General features: G+C 46.9%; 2 protein-coding genes across 2 annotated transcripts in view; one reads left to right on the forward strand and one right to left on the reverse strand.

Annotated features, from left to right (window-relative positions):
* Positions 1-730: 730 nt before the first annotated feature.
* PRDX3 (peroxiredoxin 3) lies at positions 731-6,527 on the reverse strand. The gene is made up of 7 exons (XM_031505299.2): positions 6,477-6,527; positions 6,333-6,408; positions 6,109-6,250; positions 5,226-5,361; positions 2,934-3,037; positions 1,966-2,131; positions 731-1,483 (listed from the first exon to the last, which is right to left on the reverse strand). The coding sequence occupies exons 1-7, from the start codon at positions 6,510-6,512 to the stop codon at positions 1,430-1,432; spliced, it is 714 nt and encodes a 237-aa protein (XP_031361159.1). The 5' UTR covers positions 6,513-6,527; the 3' UTR covers positions 731-1,429.
* An 8,110-nt stretch (positions 6,528-14,637) lies between these two features.
* The window catches only part of GRK5 (G protein-coupled receptor kinase 5), a 147,383-nt gene continuing 142,223 nt past the window's right edge, over positions 14,638-19,797 (forward strand). The window contains exon 1 of the mRNA XM_021529270.3: positions 14,638-14,976. Within this exon, the coding sequence (XP_021384945.1) occupies positions 14,925-14,976 (52 nt within the window). The 5' untranslated portion in view covers positions 14,638-14,924. The remainder of the gene's footprint in view (positions 14,977-19,797) is intronic.

Here is a 19,797-nt window from a genome sequence, read left to right on the forward strand (position 1 = left end):
ATGACTATTATATGTGTAATGTTAGAAAGTTATGCTGTATTAACTCTCTTAAGTAACGTGTGAAATACAGTTTCAGGTTCCAACATGTTAAAATAGAAACTATGCTGTGTGGAGGGTTTTTTGTTAAGGAATGAGATACTTGCCTCGGGGAATACCTAAGTCCTCTAGAGAAGAGGAATTAACTGTTTTCTATCAGAAGAAGCTATTTCCTTCAGGCTTTGCTCACTCGAAGATACGATGGGGATTAAAAAAACATTGACATACAACAGAGTTCTTCTTTTAAATAGAATGTATCCATAACCATGAAGGATATATGAATATGCAACAGGCTATTCTTTTTAAGGTTATTCCTTTGTTCACAAGTGACTTAGAGAGCATCCAGACGTCCGTAATTCTTTGCTTTTTATTGTCTTGTAATTGTCCTAACTCTAAATTTTATTACTCTAATTGTATTCGTTTTTATAACCATTTTATTATTATTATTAAGCTTCTAAAATTTTAAAAACCAAGTGATTGGCGTTTTTCACAAACAGAAACACACAGGATGCTGCATTGATCTGTGCAGCCCCCCAGGACTTTGTGTCCACGGGCTGCTCCCCACTGCAGCTGTGAACTGCTGGGAACAAAGGTGCAGGACAGAGCTGCTGAGGCACTGAACACAGCCAGGTCCTTCCAGACAGAGAAACAGGGCTTGGGAGAAAGGGAAAGAAAAGCAAAGCACCACACCTGCTGCTAGGCCACGTTCAGATTATTTTATTACAGCTAGAGAGATGCTACATCAGCTTCAAGCAGTACAAGAGCCAACCAAATTCAAGTGAAGGAAAACTTGTCATTAAGCTCCAAAAAGTGCACTGTGAAGGTTCAAGGTTTTACCATCTCCCAAACAAAATTAAAATTCATGCTTGTTAGTGCTCCTGAGTAGCTGCACTTCTTTTTTTTAATGGCACATATTTACATTCATTCCATGTTTTAGTGCATTTACACACGAGTTTTAAATTATTGATACTTGTTACATTCATGTCTTCCTCTGCAAAATTCATTAAAAAGAAGCCATGTATCAAAATTCTATCCTTGTTTCAAATTTCTTTTTTGACAGACTTTTACGTTGTGTGAGAAAACAAAATGCAGCACATTCTTCTGGTCCAAAACTAGTTAAAGGGAAAAGCCAGTGGAAGGAAACTAACTTGTGCACTCATCACATTCAGGAAGATGATTAACGGCCACAGAAATTCATGAAACTGAAGTTGCAGAAGGCAGAGGTAAAGCCTTAGTTTTACCCTTTTTAAAGAAAGACAAGGGAATCAGTAACTATTTCAGCATTTAATTTCTTAAACATGAGAAAATGAGAGCTTTTATTATTAATTTTTACAATTACGGCTGTTTTCCTAATGTCTTCAGTGGTGACATTCACTCAAATATATTTGATTGTTTATTTATTCACTTTTTCAAAATATTCTTTGGAACCTTCTGGGCTTGGTTTGATCTATCAAGAAAAAAAAGTTAAGTTATTACTTGGAACAGGTATGATAAAAAAATACAGATTTGACACTTAATCCAAGCAAATCCAGGCATACTTTATAAAAATAGTAATCTGTTTCTGCACTTGGTTGAAAGACAAAAGCCTAGATCATGTGCAACTCGTACTTGAAAATATTAAGTATAAAGCAGATTTTTCCTGTTAAATTACAATGCATTAAGTAAGTAAAAAATCTGAACTCAGTTAATGGAGAGTCCAAGTCAAATTTGGAATTTTGAACACAATTTGCATCTCCTAAAAGGAAACCAGTAACTTTCTTCACAGGCATCCCACACTTACAATCAGACAAACAGACTGAACTGGCCCAGACAACGGGCACAGACCCAGGGAAGCACCTCACAGCGAGTGAATCCCAGCCCTCCAGGCAAGCACAACCAGGCCAGGGGCTATTTTCAGCAGGACCACACTCAGCCCTGAGCAGCACTCACCGTTGGGGAGTTTGGAGTCCAGTTGGCCGGGCACACCTCTCCGTGTGTCTCCACGAACTGGAAGGCCTTGACCAGGCGCAGCGTCTCGTCCACGCTGCGCCCCACGGGCAGGTCGTTGACGCTCAGGTGCTTGATGACCCCGTTCGGGTCAATGATGAACAGACCTCTGCAATGCAGCAGCAGATCAGGGAAGGTAAATCAATTTCCAAGGCCAAACACAAGGAACTGGGTGCATAATTTCAGCAAGGTAGTTACTCCTAGTGACAAGTGTCAGTTAGGAGGGAACTGCAACTTTTGGTATGTTCTTTGTTAGCAAAGTGATCCGCTGCTGTGGTACTGTGAAATTACAAAAGATGTATGGAAACTATTCAATCCAGGCAGAGAGAGCAAAGGGAGAACTCAGTGTTTCACCTGTACTTCCAAACTGAAAGATGGCATCCTGCCATGTCTTTCTGGTCAAATTTGTAGGTGCTGAGTGAAGAGCTGCTTGTGCATTATGCTACTGAATTAAATCCCGTTGCATAAAAGTATTTGTGAAAATCAAAGTCTCAATCTTACCATACTAATTAACTTCATCTCTCAGTAAACAAATGCCAAAAGTTCCTGATCCAAAGAGATCAAGAACTGAATGTCTCCAGAAGATTCCTACCCAATCCACTGTTTCTCAGGGACTACTATGGAAAAAAATTATCAGAAACTGCCCTTCTATGCTGCTCCTTTTCCTTAGGGACATGGAGTTCTCCCTCTCTCAGAGCAGAAGAGCTTTCCCCTCACACATTTTCAGAGAGGCCTGGAGCCATTCTCAGCTTCATGGCCAAAATGACCAGGTGCCCTTTTCCATGGATCCAGCCATCCTGCAGCAGAAGACATCTAGAGTCTTCACTTGATGCCACTTCCCCACAGGAGGGAACAGTGTGCCTTATGTTGGTTAGACTGGGCTGTGTCACAGCACAGCAGTCAAGCCTTACCTCAGTGCTATGCCAGGTCCATCTAGCAGCACCCCATAATCACGGGAGATCTGTTTTGTGAGGTCTGACAGAACTGGAATATTCATTTTGCCCAGACCGCCGCTCTAGAGAACAGAGAAAGATTCCACTTGGTTACAAAATGCTCCATAGGATCATCCTTCCTGAGCTGCTGGATTCCATGTTCTCGAGGGCACTGTAACAACAAAACAGAACCAAGGCATCTGCTCCACGAAAGGAACCAGCTGTGTCTGGTGTTGTCTGGGTTTGCTTTGTTTGTTTGTTTTAAAGTAGTCAGGAACAGTTTGTTTCTTTAGAAAATGAAATTTCTTTTGCACTGAGCATTTTGGAATTGCTGATTTCAGTGGTAAGAGGCTACCAATGGCAACAGCCATACATTTCCAGAAAAACTTCCTTTGTATCCTATTCAGGAGCTTTGAATAGAAAAATTTCTACTGCATATTTAAGTGTTCAGAATTAAATAGGATGAACATTGGGGAGAAGGAAGAGAAACAAACTTGTGAACAAAAAAACTTTGGAGCACACATCTGATGGGGAACAGTTGAGGGAGCTGAGGATATTTAGCCTGGAGAAAAGGAGGTTCAGGGGTGATCTTGTCACTCTCTAACTACTTAAAAGTAGGTGTAGCCAGGTGGGGGTAAGCTTCTTCTCTCAAGTAACAAGGGACAGGACAAAAGGAAATTATATCAAATCGCACCAGGGGAGGTTTATATCAAATATTATCAAAAATTTCTTCACATAAAGGATTGCTAGGCATTGGAACAGGCTTCCCAGAGGATGGAAAAAAAACATATGGATGTGGCACTTGAGGACCTGGTTAGTGGTGAACATGGCGATATGGTGGTGGTGAGTTCATCATCTCATCATCATCATGAGACTTCATGATCCTAGAGGTCTTTTCCAACCTAACAATTCAATGATTCCAAACACAATGCTCTTACCAACACACTAAGTATGTCAGAGTTCTGCTGCTCTGTTCAGTGTACATATTTTTTTGTTTTGCCTCTCACAAATCAATTTAAATACTATTTGACGAGTCAAACAAGATTTCTTTCAGTTTTGCCACAGACTGAGACTGCAAGAGAGATAAACTCTCTAACCTTGAAACAAGGCTGGAGTTTGTTAGCTTTGCTATTCTTGGCATCATCAGTGAATCACTGTGTAATCTCAGCCACTCAGACCCTGATCCTGCAAACACTTGTCTGCAACAGAGTTCCCTACACAGAGCTTTGAGCACAGATGTCAGACAAACCAAAGCTTCTGCTTCTCTGGGTGTCAGTTTCCTGCCTGTGCCACCATGGAGGCACCTGTTTTGAGTTGGGCTCTATGATCCTTGTGGGTCCTTTCCAACTTGTCTGTGTATCTGTAAAATATTGTGCACGTCTGACATACCCTAAACACCTTTGGGATAAAGCTGGGAAGTCAGGCCGCAGTCACATTGCTGAGCTTTGAACAAAGCATGCAGAAAAGAAATACTCTTGACAGGCTCAGCCAAGGTGCATTAAATGCAGCAAACTCATTCCTCCCCTGCATGTCCCAGTGGTGCCAGAAGGCAGCATTACTGCACACTGCTGTCCACACAGGCTGGGACTGATGGCACAAGTGCTTCTGCACCTTCCTGGGACACTTGTGCTTCTCTACAGTCACCTAAACCAGGGAGATGTTTTATGCCACCAAAAGCAGATATTTTTATATGTAGCTGAAAGAGGCTCTTCTCCAGTAAAAGGCTGTCTTTATCACTTTCTTTCCCTAAATAAAGCCAAAAACCTCCATTTGTACTGCAAGAGGGGGACCCTTTCAGCAAGTGAGAATTAATGATACAAGTGTTCCAATAAACTGGTGGTTGCTCTGCTTCCAACCTGAAGCCACCATTATTGGGTAATTGTTAACAGTAACGACTGAACAGCTGCTGCTCCTCTTCTGTGGTAGTTTTTGTGCATTATCAGCTGTCACAGCCACTTTGGGACAGTAACATGTAAATTGAGCAGTTGTCTTTTGAGATAAATGTACAAGGATACAATGTTACCAACAAGGCTATCATTACAGCAAAACAAGTTAAAAATCCAAGCCAGATAATTATGAAAAAGAAAACAAAAGACAGAGGTCAGAATTATTTGATCAAATGTAGAGTCGACTGCATACTGCATACCACTTTAGGAAATCTACTCAAAATCAACGTTGTCACAATTATTTATTCAACTAATCTTCTCTGGAGGTCCTGTGAAAAGAAACCAAACCAACACAGAAGGCCCCAAAAAGACACTCAATTCCTACCTTTCGTGGTGTGTTTATCCAGGCCAGATGAGTAAAATGTGAGTCCACCGAAACTGCCACCACTTCACAGTTCACATCACGAAATTCTTTTGCTTTGTTGCTGAAAGCCACAATTTCCGTGGGGCAGACAAAGGTGCTGGTGGGAAGGCAGATCAGGCTGTAATTATTCTGTCATCTTCTCTAGAGAAGACTCTCATGTCCATTTCTAGGCACTAATGAAGCAGAACATTTTCTTTCCACTGATAATTTTAGCCACGTTTCCTGCTCAAGGTTAATTTCAGTCTCAAACCAACAGTCACAGCCACACAGCTGGTATACCAGTTACCATCTCTGAGTTCTAGACAGATTCCTTAACAAGGATGGAGAAACTGTCTCTGCTAGAGACTCTCTGGACAGTTTTTGGAAGGTATGAAGGTTAGAAAGTTTAGAAAGGTATGAAGGTTAAACCCTTCTCCATGTGCCCACATGCACCAAGATACTTTTGGAAATTCAAGTCTTCTGAGCAGACTGACCCCCATCTTAAAATGTTTTGCCCTGAAGCTGTGTAACTGCAGTTCTGCTGGCCTTGCTTCTTCAAGGACAGAGCTTCCAAGGCAGCCCCAAATTGCAAGGCAATGCCCTCACCCCTGGGACTGACTGCAACAGGAACCACAGCCACCTCCTAATGCAGGCCCTGCAGCCAGAAGATGCTCTGCAGTCACCCTGTCCACTGCTTTAATACACAATGCCCATGTGCCCCCAACCTTACCACTCACACTCTAGAAACAGGCACATCTGCCCTGCAAGACTGCCTCAAATCGAACAAAACCCCAACGACCGGCAGCGTTTTGATGACCTTCAGCAGGACAGAAGGCCCATGGGGAAGGGGAGAAACCGCACTCACAAGTCCAGGGGGTAGAAGAAGAGAACCAGGTATTTCCCCTTGAAATCATCCAGGCTCAGCTCCTTGAACTCTCCGTTAACGACGGCCGTGCCCTTGAAGGCCGGGGCGTGCTGGGTCACGGCCGCGGCGAACCGCCAGGAGCCTGCGGAGGGGAGAACGCGGAGCTGCGGGCCGGGCCCGGGGCGCTCCCGGGGCGCCTTCCCCGCCCGCGCTCCCGCACTTACCGAGGCTGAAGGGCCGGCGGGCGCAGGCCGGGGGCCGTGCCGTCCCTCTCCTCCCGGCGGCGGCAGCCACGGGCACCTGCGGGGACAGGGAGGGTCAGGGCGGGCCGGGCGGGCGGGCAGACCCGCGGGCTGTGCCGCACTCACCGCGGCGCGGAGCAGCCGGCCCAGCGCGGCGGCCATGTCGAGCGGCGGCGGGGAGGGCGGGAACCCGGGAGGGCGGGAACCCCGGAGGGCGGGAACCCCTGAGGGGCGGGAACCCGGGAGGGCGGGAACCCGGGAGGGCGGGAACCCGGGAGGGCGGGAACCCCTGAGGGCGGGAACCCCTGAGGGCGGGAACCCCTGAGGGCGGTGAGGGCGGGAACCCCTGAGGGGCGGTGAGGGAGGCGCAGGCACGGAATCACGGAATCACGGAATCACGGAGTCACGGAATGACGGAATGACGGAATCGATCGGCTTGGGAAAGGCTTGGCGGAGCCTGGAGTCCGACCTGTGCCCGAACACCACCGCGTCAAGCGAACCGTGGCACGGAGGTGTCAGTCTTTCCTTACAGAGCTTCAGGGGCCGTGACTCCAGCACCTCCCCGGGCAGCCCATTCCAATCTGAGCACCCTTTTTGCGAAGCAGTTCTTCCCGATGTGGAAAACGCCAGTCACTTGGTTTTTAAAATGATAAATGTTTAATAATAATAAAATGGTTATAAAAATAGTAATACAATTAGAGTAATGAAGTTCAGAGTTAGGACAATTGCAGGACAATAAAAAGCATAGAATTACGGACGTCCGGATGCTCTCAGACACTAAGTCACGAAAAGCACACTTTGTGAACAAATAACCTTAAAAGCAATAGCTTGTTACATATTTATATATCCTTCATGGTTGTGCATATATTCTATTTAAAACAAGAACTCTCTCTGTTGTATGTTAACTGTTTATTTTAGTCCCCAAGGTGTCTTCGAGTCTGAGCAAGGCCTGAAGAAATTAGCTTCCTCTGACAAGAAAACTATAAATTCTTTTTCTTTGGAAGATTTAGGTGTTCCTTGAAGCGATTATCTCATTCCTAAAAAAAAAACCTCCCCCCACATATATAGTCTCTATTTTAACATTATGTTAGAACCTAAAACTATATTTAACACACTACTTAAGAGAATTAATACACCATAACTTTCTAACCTTACACATATAATATTCATTGTAACATTTGCGAAAAGCCAATCATAAAATATGCATTTTTCACACCAATGTCCAACCTGAACCCCCCCACGCACAGCTGAAGCCATGTGCTCTTGTCTTGCTGTTTGTTAGCTGGGAGCAGAGCCCGACGCTTCCTGTCAGGGACTTGTGGAGAAGGGATAAGGTTCTCCCTGAGCCTCCTCCAGGCTAAACACCCCCAGCTCCCTCACAGGACCTGTGCTCCAGACCCTTCCCCAAGGGATAAGGTTCTCCCTGAGCCTCCTCCAGGCTAAACACCCCCTGCTCCCTCACAGGACCTGTGCTCCAGACCCTTCCCCAAGGGATAAGGTTCTCCCTGAGCCTCCTCCAGGCTAAACACCCCCAGCTCCCTCACAGGACCTGTGCTCCAGACCCTTCCCCAAGGGATAAGGTTCTCCCTGAGCCTCCTCCAGGCTAAACACCCCCTGCTCCCTCACAGGACCTGTGCTCCAGACCCTTCCCCAGCTCCGTTCCCCTCTCTGGACCCGCTCCAGCGCCCCAATGTCCTTCCAGAGCTGTGCACAGCACTCGCCTCAGCAGTGCCGTGTGCCCGGCGCTGTGCCCGGCCTCGCCGGGGTGAGTGGTGTTGGTGTGTGCTGATACAGCCCGGCCGGTGCTCAGAAACCTTCCACATACATGCTTACAACTGGCTCTGACTTTGTTGAACTCACTTGGATTATAGTCACAGAATCATACAATATTCTCAATTGGAAGGAATACACAAAGGTCATCCAATTCCATCTCCTGGCCCTGCACAGGACACCACAGGAGTCACACCATGTGCTTGAGAGCTTTGGCTAAACACTTCTTGAATTCTTTCAGGTTTGGTGCTGTGCCCACTTCCCTGTGGTTCTTGTTCCACCTCCCAATCATCCTCTGTTGTTTCGAAAACCTGGTGGTTTTTCTAATACACAACCTAAACCTCTCCTGACTCAATTTCAGGCTGTTCCCTCCTGTCACTGATCACCACAGAGCAGAGATAAGTGTCTGCCCTCCTCTTCCTCTCACAAAGTTGTAGACTGCAATGTGTTGTCCCCTCAGTCTTCTCTTCTCCAGGCTGAACAGACCAGGTGCCCTCAGCCGCTCCCCATGCAGCATCCCCTCAAGGCCCTTCACCATCTTCGCAGCTCCTAGCTTCCTTCTTTGTGTTCCTTCATCTAAACAATTAAACCAAGCTGAACCCAGTTTCCCTTCTGGGTTTTAGTGACTTCTACTTTCATGTATTTATTAATATCCACAACTTTTTAGAAAGGGTGGACTTTGTGGACTACAGAAAAGACTGGCTCTTCCAGCAGGATAAGCTTAGCCATCAGCACTGGGGGGCAAAGCCAAAGGCAGCCAGAGAAATGTCATCTACCCCTGAGATGAACTCAATGGATGCTAAATCTGCTTCTGAACTTATTCCTGGTACTGATCTATCTGGATGGTCCAGTCACCTCTGTAATAGTGAACCTCTGAGCCTTCAAAAGAGGGAGGATTGTGTTCAACCTGCCTGTTAGGGTTGATAATTAGCTGATACTAATTCCCTGCTATGCCTAGGAATTGTTTAGGTCAGTATTAGCCGGTGTTGTCCAAAAGTGTGCTGAGACCTTTCTGGGCACTTAACATCATGGCAAATTTCAGTCAGTGGCACCTTGAATTTATTAATGCAAATGTAGCCAATGACAGTTGGAAATGTGGCTCTGAAAATCTTCTCAAAAAGAAAGTAATTCCTAGCAGAGCAGCCAGAATAATGTTATCTACTCAAAACTGAAAGTGGAAGGGAATAAACAATTTGCACGTTAGAAAGTATGTCAGGTAGAGTGTGGGTGAACTGTGCCCTAGTCTGCAGCCTTGGATTAGGCGAGGGAAGGAGCGATTGTGGAGATTGTGACCAGGGTAGAGGTGTGGGAGGTCTTTGTGCTGCTCCTGAGGGCTGCAAGCAGAGCAGTGAGCAGCGAAGCTGAGCCTGGGACACCTGTGGAGCAGTGGCTGTAGGTGGAGAGCAGCAAACCCGTCAGTGGCTGTAGGTGGAGAGCAACAAACCCATCAGCCATTAGCTGAGCTGCTTCTTTCCAGAGCAGTGCAGGATGGCATGACTGTGTTCGTGTCTGAAACCTGGCACAGAGATGTGCTTGCCCAGAGGAGTGCCCTGGGGCTGGGCAGCAAACGGTGTGCCCAGGAATGGCTGGGTTCCTTTCCCTCAGGTGTGGAGCTGCATTGTGGCAGCCAGAAAAGGGCTGTTGCTCGGATTTCCTGAGGATGGCTGTCTCATCCACAGATGATTATTCACAAAACTTCTAAGTTGATGTATTCTAAACCAATGCCCTTCCCCCATCCCCGGAAAGTTGTATTTGTTTAAAACTCTTTGTTTAAACTCTTGGCTTGCAGGTGGGGAAATATTGCTCATGCTTTGTCATGGAGGCAGTGTAATTCAGCTTCTCAGAGTTCTGTGCAAAAGCTTGAACTACTACCATTTAATGGGGGGTATTTTCCATTTTGCTTTTGCAAAATGAGCATCCCTGCAATCTGAAGATGGACCTTGTCACTGCCAAAGTGCACCTGATAAAATTGTTCCTTTTTCCTCGGCTCTGGCTCTGGCACAGGCTTGAGCAGCTGCTAGACCAGGCTCTTATTGATATCCAAAGTTCAAAATCTATCTACCGAGTGATACCATATGCACATCTTTTCCCAAATCTTGTTGGTTGTCTCCTTTGCTGTCTTTAAGTCTGATTCAAATTGACATGTGAAGTTGGTGAAAGACTCTCCAGGGATTTCAGCAGGCTTTAAGGAGAAGTTGGTATACAAGGTGCAGAGTAGTCCATAAGGCACTTGAATAGATAATGAGAGATGTGAACGTTCTTTTGGTTAGGATACTTACCTGCCTGCTCCCATTTTCTGCCTCTCTTTTCCTGTCTGAGAATAGTTAGCTATGTCTTTCTGGTGAAAAACTACAAGATCGGTTGATAAAAAATACAGATAATGCTTGTGTATTGTTTACATTATTGTTTTGTGTTAGATTTTAAAGAGCTCTTTGAAAGATCATCGTACACACAGCAAAATTTTAGGGGGAAAGTAGCTGTTTCTCTCTACACTTGATAAAAGGGATAAGCAAATCCCAAATCAGAGCTGCTGCTGGGGATCACTGAGTGGCAAATTCTGTGCAGAGTATGGGATACATATATCTGCTTACTTAAGAATAAAATCTGCTCATCTTCTAGGAGGTTATGTTATTCCATGTGCTCAAGTGCTGTAACAATCATTTGTCCTCTACCTCGATGAAATAGCTGAAAAGAGGCTGGGAAATGGGAAAAATCAACAGAGGTATAAACGTTTTGATCTAAACCAAAGCAAGAAGTTTGGCTTAGGCCAGACGATGCATCACCCCGTGGCTGTTGGTAGATGGCAGCCTCTGTCCTTGCACACAGGGGCTCTGGAAAATATTCCAGCTGCCTGCAAATGCTCTCACAGGCCTGTGTGCTCCCACCTGCTGATACCCAAGCTCAGCAGGAGGAGACAGAATTTGCCAGTTCAGAGCAATAAGTTCCAGAAGCAATCCCAAGCACAATCCAGTTTAGGGCTAATCATGAACGGGCTTTACTGCATTAATTACGTGCTAGAACATGGATTTAGGAGATAGCTGCTGTTAGGGTATGTTTCCAATTGATAAGTATAGGCAAAAGCCTTTCTGACATTTGGTCCACCGGGGTCTTATCCTTCGCTGTCGAGGTGGCCGTGCTGGGGCCGAGCGGTTTTTCCCTGGAGCCAGGATGAAAGTGGGTGTGTTGCTGCTGTGTTTCTGGCTGGAGCTGTGCGAGCCCACCCTGCCGATGACTCATCCTTCAAGTGGCTCAGAATATCACACTGTGCCTCGCTGCTTCCCTGTTCCTGTTATACTGATGCATTTGGGTCTCGCTCGGTGCTGGCGTTTCATTTACAAAACTCGCTTTTCCCATCAAGGAAAGATGGCTGCCAGCCCTGCTTTACCCTGGTAACTTCAGATGGAAATTTTAAAGCACATTTTTAAAGCACCTTAGAAAGCACATTTTTCAGAATATGACTTTTTTTTTTGTAGCCTCTCCTTTTTTTTTTTTTCCTCCTTCCAATACTGGTTGATTCTGCATGTGACTCAGAATAAATTTTCCTTTTTCTCCATCAAATGTTGAATTAGGATATTTAGGCCAGCAAAAGAGACCTGTGTTCCTTCCCTGCATTCCTTCCCTGCCACCCTGTCTTTGAGTCCACGTATTTCAGCACCATTTTACAAGAGTGAATAGAGTCAGATAAGCAGTGGAACAGATTTATATGTCCCCTGTTTCCTTCTCCCTCCCTCACAGAGAACCTGACTGTTCCATTAAATCAGGTGGGGACATAGCTTGAAATTAAAGGACTTGGGTCACCACAAGAGAAGATGAATATAAAAAAATCTACCTCTTCCTAATTTTTTTTTGTTGGTTTTGTGAACCAGTTGATCCAGGTGACATGAGAATGGAGATACTGACATCTGTGAAGCAGTCATGAGGTAAGAGTCCAGATGCTGCAGTGGGCTTTGCAAAAGCCAACTGATGGACTTTCAGTGCAGTGTTACTTGCTCTGGCAACACATGGGGAGCCACATCCATGAAAGGGGCCATCCATCTCAGACTCCTTTGTCACATATCAGGGGTTTAATCAGGCTTTAAAAATGCAGCAGAAAAGAGAGATGCAGTGAGGACCAATCACTTTGATTTTGTTTTTCAAAGGAGTGTATGCTAGGGAACACACCTCCTTCCATGTCCTAGTGCACCACAGTGATTCAGATTTGTTAGAAACGAGAAAAAAAAAAACAAACAAACCTGCATTGCTCTTCCCAATAGGCATGGAGTCAGAATTGCTGCTCTCCATGTAGATGTGTAAGTCAGACACACACATATTATTATTGCAGACCCTCAGCAGCCCGGCAGCAGAGCTCAGCTATCCCTGCTCCTTGCACTAACCACGTTTAATATACGTGGTTCATTTCAATGCACAGGCACACCGAGCTGGAATAAGCCCTGTTATAATGCACAGCCGAGCTGGAATAACCCTGTGTCACTGCACACACACTGCTGGGCTGTCCCTGCTCCCTGCTCTGCTTGCCAGGATCGTGGAGCCTGCGGGAGCTGCGCCGCTCACGAACACTAGGCAGCTCCGTGGGATTTCCAAACTCCAGACAGAGCTGTCGTAATTCTTTTGATAAATAGGTTTTCCCTTGCAAGAATTAAACATTTGAAACTATACAGGAGCATATCAGCCTGCTGGAGTTATGCTTTTGTCCCACAGGGCAACGCTGTGGGTGACTCCACATATCTCGAGGTACATACAGATATGAGATAAGAGGAGCAGTAGAGCTGTTGGGTGCATGTGCTGATTTCCAGTGCAACTCATACTTGAGCTCTTCAAGTTCTGCCCTTTTCATTCAGGCACCTCTATAAAAATAACTCACCAAACACAGTCAGTGCTCCCTGTGGAGTCTCCCATGAAGGTAAATCCCACTGATCAGTCTCATCCTGAGGTGCAGCAGAAACAGCAATATCCCAGTGCTGCTGCAGTGAATGGTGCTTCACAAAGTGGGCACTTAGACACATGCCTTCATTTGTCCTCTGGAGAGAGGAGTTGCTTGTAGCATTAAAAACGTTCTGTATAATAGAAATTCTGTCTTCCACCGACCATCAGCCTTGTTGAGATGTTTGCATTGTCCTTATGATGATCATTAGTGGGAGGCTGGGCAGGGATGTGAAGTGCACTTAGAACTGAGCATAATCTGGTCTGTTTACATCAGTGCTTGCACAGAAGAGTTCAAACAACAAGCAGGGCAGATGCTCCTTAGGAACCTCATCTCTGTGCTAAGGCTCTGGTTTCCAGGAAGCAATTTCTCCCTCAAGAATTATTTAATCAGAGAAAAATCTTCCGGTACTTACAGACACAACTGCTGCGGTATAGAACTTGTATTACAAAGAAAGTAACCACAGCATGGAATGGCTCTGAAAGCCGAATGTTTTTCTGAAGCTACAGGAGAGAAAGGCTGTGGAGGATTGTGCATAGCAGTGCCACCTGCTATGCAAAATAACTTTCAAAGGTCAAACCTTTGACACTTAATCAGGTACAAAAGGCATTTATTGTAGCAATTTTACCCCCAAGGTATTATTCATTAAATGCATTTCTCATCTATTTCCTATGTTCAGAAAATGTGTTCTAGGCAGTCTGCAAGCTCTGCTATTGCAGGGCATTTCTGCGTGGCTGTGGAAAGAAATAAATTGGTACAATAAAAAAAAGAAGAGTAGTGTCTATGCTCCACTTACAAGAAGGTGCATGTTAATTTGATTTGCTTCATGTGGATTTAATCAATGCAAATATAGACGGAGGAAGAGTGTCAGTGGGAGTAATGGGTCGTTTTTATTCCTCTTTCATCGCTTGACCTGATGAATCGATCTACCCCGTTGCTAGGAAAATCAGAATCATGCTGACATGAGCATCTGTCCTATGTAGACAGGAAAGAGTTTATGTTGTAATCTAGCACTTAAAATTCACAAACTTTCCACAAGTGGCTGATGCTTCACGTAGTTCCTTACAAGGGTGGAAACAATGGTGTGGCGGAAGAGATGGGGTTCCCTCGGGTTCTTCTGTAGGGCTTTTGAGATCCCGAGAAAGGCGAGGAGCCCCGGACCGAGGAGGAGGGCGGGGGGGCGGAAGACATCTGCCGGGTGTCGGCGACCCCTTCCCACGAGTGTGGGCACCTGCGGGGAGAGGGGGGCGAAGAGCCGGGCCGGGGAGCCCTGGCAACCGCGGGCAGGACAAGCGGAGCCCCGGGCCGCCGCCGCGGGATGGAGCGCGGCACCGGGGCTGCTCCGGGGCCAGGACCGCGGGAGCCCCGAGCATCCCCGGCGGCGAACACCCATCCCCACCGCCCGGGACGCTCTGGCCAGCCCCTGTCCGTGCCCCTGCCCGCGCTGTCCCCCTCCCCGAGGCGGACAGTGACCGTCCCTCCCTGGGGACCCTGCGCGGCTGCGGAGCCGGCGCCAGGTGCGGCGGGGCCGCCGCAGGACTACACGTCCCGGCGTGCCCGGCCCGGCGGGGCCGGCGCCTGCGCGGGGCTGCGGGGCCGCTCCGCGGTGCCACACCCCCGGGGGAGGGAGGCAGGAGCGCCCGAGCCCTCGAACCACCGGGGGAGCCGGCGGGGCGGAGGATGGAGTAGCGGGGCGCGGCGGAGCCGGCAGTGCGGGGAGCGCCGCCTCCGCCCGGGGAGCGCGGGGGAGCGGGCGGGCAGGCGGGGATGATGCGCGGGAGGACAGCGCGCTAGGGGCAGGAGGCGGGTGGTCGCCCGGAGACTCCGCACCTCGGAGTGACGTCCTGCTGCAGTGCCGCTGCCTGCGCTGCCCGAGCTCGTCAATGGAGCTGGAAAACATCGTTGCCAACACCGTTTTGCTGAAAGCCAGGGAAGGTGAGAGAGCGGCGGGAGGGGAGAGGGGGCTGGAGCATCCTTGTCGCAGTCGCCCCTCCGCGGAGCGATGCCCGCGGGATGCGGGCGGGCACCGGTGGGGATGCGCGCCGGTCCCGCCGGCGGTGGCTGTCGGGGTGCCATGTGGCTGTGCCGGCGTTGGGAACGGCTTGTTTGAGACAGAGCCCCGGTGAAAAGGAAAATACCGCTGCTTTTCCCTGTGCGCGGGGGTTTGGGAAAGGAAGTGAATGAGATTGCAGAGATTACAATATTCACCCATCTCTTCCTTCCCCCTTCCCGCCTCCCCCCCTCAAATCTGGTCCCACAGATTGTGCTATTTCAGCGTCTATTGTTAAAGGTCAGCTGCAGATGCATTCATTCAAAAGGGCTTAGCAAATCTGCAAATAGCTTTCCGCGCCGTGTGGTGAGACCGGCAGGATCGTATCGCTTCCCCGTACAGTCATTGCCTTATTCGGCGTTATTAGGTGAGATCATGTTGCTGCAAACATGCCCATTGTTGAGAGCGTGTTTGTCCCCAGCCGGAGCCGGACGGAGGGGCTGGGGGCTCAGCCCCCGCCCCCGGCGGCGCGGGGGTCTCCGAGCGGGGGCTGTCCCCCGCGGCCGCCGCCGCGCTCGGCCAGCGGGGATGCTCCGGGCGCTGCCGGAGCCGCCGGCGCGGAGCCGCCGCTGCTCGGCGCGGGGCGCCCTGCAGAGACGCTCGGCTGCCGGCTGCGGCATCCCCGTCCCGACCCCGAGGGCTCGCAGAACCGAGCCCCGACAACCACCGGCGGATCGGGCTGCCCCCGGCTTTCGTCGGGAGCCGACGCGGTTTCCTCTCCCCGCGCGGGCGGAAATCCTCCCGCGGCTGCGGGGCGCGGAGCCGGGCGCTGGGCACGGCGGGGCCGGGGCTCGGGGCTCCCCGCGGAGCCCCGTCCGCCCGGGAGCATCCCTCCGGCTGGAGCGGGAGCGCCTCGCACAAGCAACACGTCTTACGGCTGCGGCATCCCTGCCGAGGCGCGATCGCCTTCTGTCTGCTCCAACCCATTTTTATGTTTGTGTTTATTTACTTGCTTGCTGCTTAAAATAAGGCGTTTTTCCAAGCCCTTGGTCAGAGTTTCTTCCCTGAAAGCACTTGCTGGTTTGGCGTTCTTAGGTGCGGTACAACCTGCAGCCTGTCCGCCGGAGCGCCGGAGCTGCTGCGAGCGCGGCTGGGCACCGCTTGGGTGGGCTTCAGCTTCGGCCGCTCTGAAGCTGTGCGACTCCGAGGAAAGCAGCGTTCATTTTGGAACAGAGATCATTCAAATAGTCTGCCCCTGAAGCGATCCTTTTGCTGGGAAAATAACTCAAATTGTAAAATAGTGTTTATATAACTCACAGGCTGTTGAACTTTTGAGGCTTAGCTAAAGAGTAAAGTCCTGAGATCCTCCCAAAAAAGCTCTACAAATAATAAGGGCAAAGGAGTTCAGCAGATCAGTGAATTATAACTTTTTCACTTCTGATGGAGATTTTATATTCTGTTGTCATTTTTAATGTTGTTTAGGATGCAGTTGTTGCCACCAGTCACACAATGCCGGTTTAGATTTCAGTAGACTTTAGGAATACTTTAAAGGACTGGCATTAATTACAGTTATTGTGTGTTGTTTACAGAGAGCTGATATTTTGCAAGCAATTTTAAATGTGCCACTCAGTTTTATGGTCCTTTTCTACCATTCTCAGGAAGATGGTTACAGTCATGTTGCTTTATTGTGTTAGAGTTGCATTAAAGAAGCTGTTAGCTATAATCCAAATGGCAGAAATTTATCAAGATTTCCTCCAAACTACATTCCAAGTGTTCTTTAAACCATGTATGAACCTCCAACAAGATATCAACATATTTCAGAGGCCTGGTGCTAATTTATTTTAAAGTTTTTGTTTTGTTTTTTTTTTTTTTTTGAGGGATATGAAATTTTTTAAAGGAAGAACAAGGAAAAATGATGCACCTGGCAACAGAGCCATGAGTACTAGTGCTGTATGAGATAGGTTGTCACATTTTAGTTATTGTTGCAAGCTGCTGTGAGTAAAGTTGTTTTAAAATTTGCAGCGAGTAATGTGGGTGGCTTTCATTGCAGATGAAGAAGGCAGACAACATATGTAAGACCAAGAGTTAATATATTGAAGATTATGGTATCTAAAAACAAAAACAAGTTTGTTCCAGGTTCTGCAGACTCCATCAATAGATTTAGCTGGATGAATGTGTAGGCTAAGCCAAGTAAGTGCCTGTGTGTTTCCACTTGTGAAGTCAAAATTAAAAGCTGTATTAGGTCAATAACATGCTGGTTGGTACCTGCAATGTGATCCTTAATATTAGGAGAAGAAAAATGATGGAACCACTCTGCAAATATTAGTAAAGGCAGAAGTTTTGTCAGAATTGCAAGGGGAACACAAACCTACTCTCAATAGCAAAGGGAATGTCAAGGAGAGGTTTAGGTAGAGCTGCAGTGTGAAATCCAGCAGTGAGGACGTTTGAGGGAGTCAGAAGTAGGGCTGAGTGGCCACCACAAATGTTTTATAGCAAATATTGGTTTAAATTTTGCAACTCTTTTGCTCTGGCCTTGGTAGCTTTTTTTTTTTTTTTTTCCCCTGTAGTCCCTTGTCTAAGTTCCTTCACCCCTTATGTAAAGTGAGCTTTTTAGTTAAAATACCAGGGGCCAACCTTTATAACTACTACACAAATACTTGCACTTCAATCCTGATGATCACAATGAGAAGCACACCCAGAATTAACTGATGCCATGTGATACATGAGTAATCTTATTAGAGCAACAAAAAGAGTAAATGTGGTTCACATACAAAAATGCATTTGAGCAGAGAATAAATTTCAGGACATTTTAATATTTTTTGCAGAATATGAAGATTTTGACACAAAATTACACATAAGGTACTTGTTATACTCAGAAGTCTGTCAGTTTGAACATGTAAGAATGGAGATTTACTGCATTTGAAAGTCCATTCATTATTTATTAGGAGTAAATTTATGCTTTTTCCTCAACTGTAATTTCTCATTTCTTGAATGCAAAGTCCCATTTCACAAATCGCTAATCCCTTTTCAGACTGAACAGAAAATACATCTGGTTTAATTATAGGAACCAAATAGGTATTTGGGAACTATCTAGTATTGCCTGGGGAGAAGAATCAGATAAAAAGGGAAGAAAGATGAGACTCATAAAAAGAAAATAAAAACAATAACAAATGCACTCATTTTGGGTTGAGTAAGGACCCCAGATTATGAGGTGATAAAACATTTATCTGGATCTTCGTGACATCATAGAATGGTTGGGTTGGAAGGGACCTCAAGGATCATCCAGTGCCACCCCTGCCATGGCAGGGACACCTTCCACCATCCCAGGCTGCTCCAAGCCCCGTCCAGCCTGGTCTTGGGCACTGCCAGGGATCCAGGGGCACCACAGCTGCTCTGGGCATCCTCTGCCAGGGCTGCCCACCCTCCCAGGGGGCAATTCATTCCCAACATCCCATCTAACCCTGCCTTCTGGCAGTCTAAAGTATTTCTCTGCCTTTTCTTTCCACCAGCCTTGGTGTTCCTGGGTCCCAGCAGTGGTGGCTGAGGCTCAGAACCACCCAGCCACGAGCGCTGGAGATCCACCACGCTGCCAGCAACCAGTCCAGTGAGTCCCAGCTCACCTTCCAAATCTGGGGAGGTTTCACAGAGGGCATCATCAGAAACAAGCAGCCAGAGACCAAAAAGAGTTTCCCAAGGTCTCAAAAGAATTTTAACAATCCTAATCTGGAATTTCAATTGTATCCACAGAGTCTTGAATCTACCCTTGCCTGTCAAAAGCAATAAGCTGATAAAAGACAAGCCTTTCAAAGAGGACAGTGTTTGTAATAAAAATAAACTACAGTGTTTGTAATAAAAATAATCTACAGTGTTTGTAATAAAAATAAACAATATGGTCTGAGAAGCATGACCAAGGCATGGTGATCACCTGAATATTCTACCTCATGAACTGCTCTTCCTGGCCATAAAATCAGCCTTTCCTGATGCTTCTGTGGGTATGAGCTTCCTCAGACAACCCAAAACACATTTCCAAACAGAAATACAACTTGAGACTAAAATTGCAAAATCCTTAAAAAATTTGTACAAACAGACAATTCTCACCACTTTCAAGTTTTAATGATAACTGTGATGTCTAATTTAGTCATTAGTTTTAAAGCAGCCACTTTGGAAGATGAACTGTGGTTTTTTTTGTCAAACCTAGAGTTTCTAAAGCGCAAAGTTTACCACATAACAGTGGTAAAAAAACATCTTCAACCACTGAAACACAATGCAAATGCTTTTTTCCCTTTTTAGGTAGGCTGGAATTCTAAAATAAGCTTATTTATGGCACCCAAGCAGAGCCTTCTATTGGCCTAGACAAAAGGGCCGACCTTTTATACGCTCAGAATGTTTTGATGCGTGCACACTGATGCCGTATAACATGCAAAATGTTCATAAATTGCTGTATTTTTAGCTTGCTTTTCCAGGATGATCACAGGAGAGATTTGTGTGTGTCCGTACTGGCAGAAGACTAGCAATAAATCCTAAACATGAAGTGTGATTGCTTTCCAAGAACTTGGCTGCAGAGCAGTTGGAAAAAGGGCAGGAGAACAATGAAAAGCATATTTTGAAGGAAAGAAGGTGGCTGTAGTGATGGCCAAAACTCTATGGTTGCACTGAATGCAGAATTTAAGGTCCTATCCTCCATCCCTTGAAGTAAACCCAGAATGCTTTCTGTGACTGTAAGCAGAGGAAGCTTCCATGTGGTGTCTCAGTTTAGTTTTCTTTTT

Source organism: Lonchura striata, chromosome 7, assembly GCF_046129695.1.
Source record: "Lonchura striata isolate bLonStr1 chromosome 7, bLonStr1.mat, whole genome shotgun sequence".
NCBI lineage: Eukaryota > Metazoa > Chordata > Aves > Passeriformes > Estrildidae > Lonchura > Lonchura striata.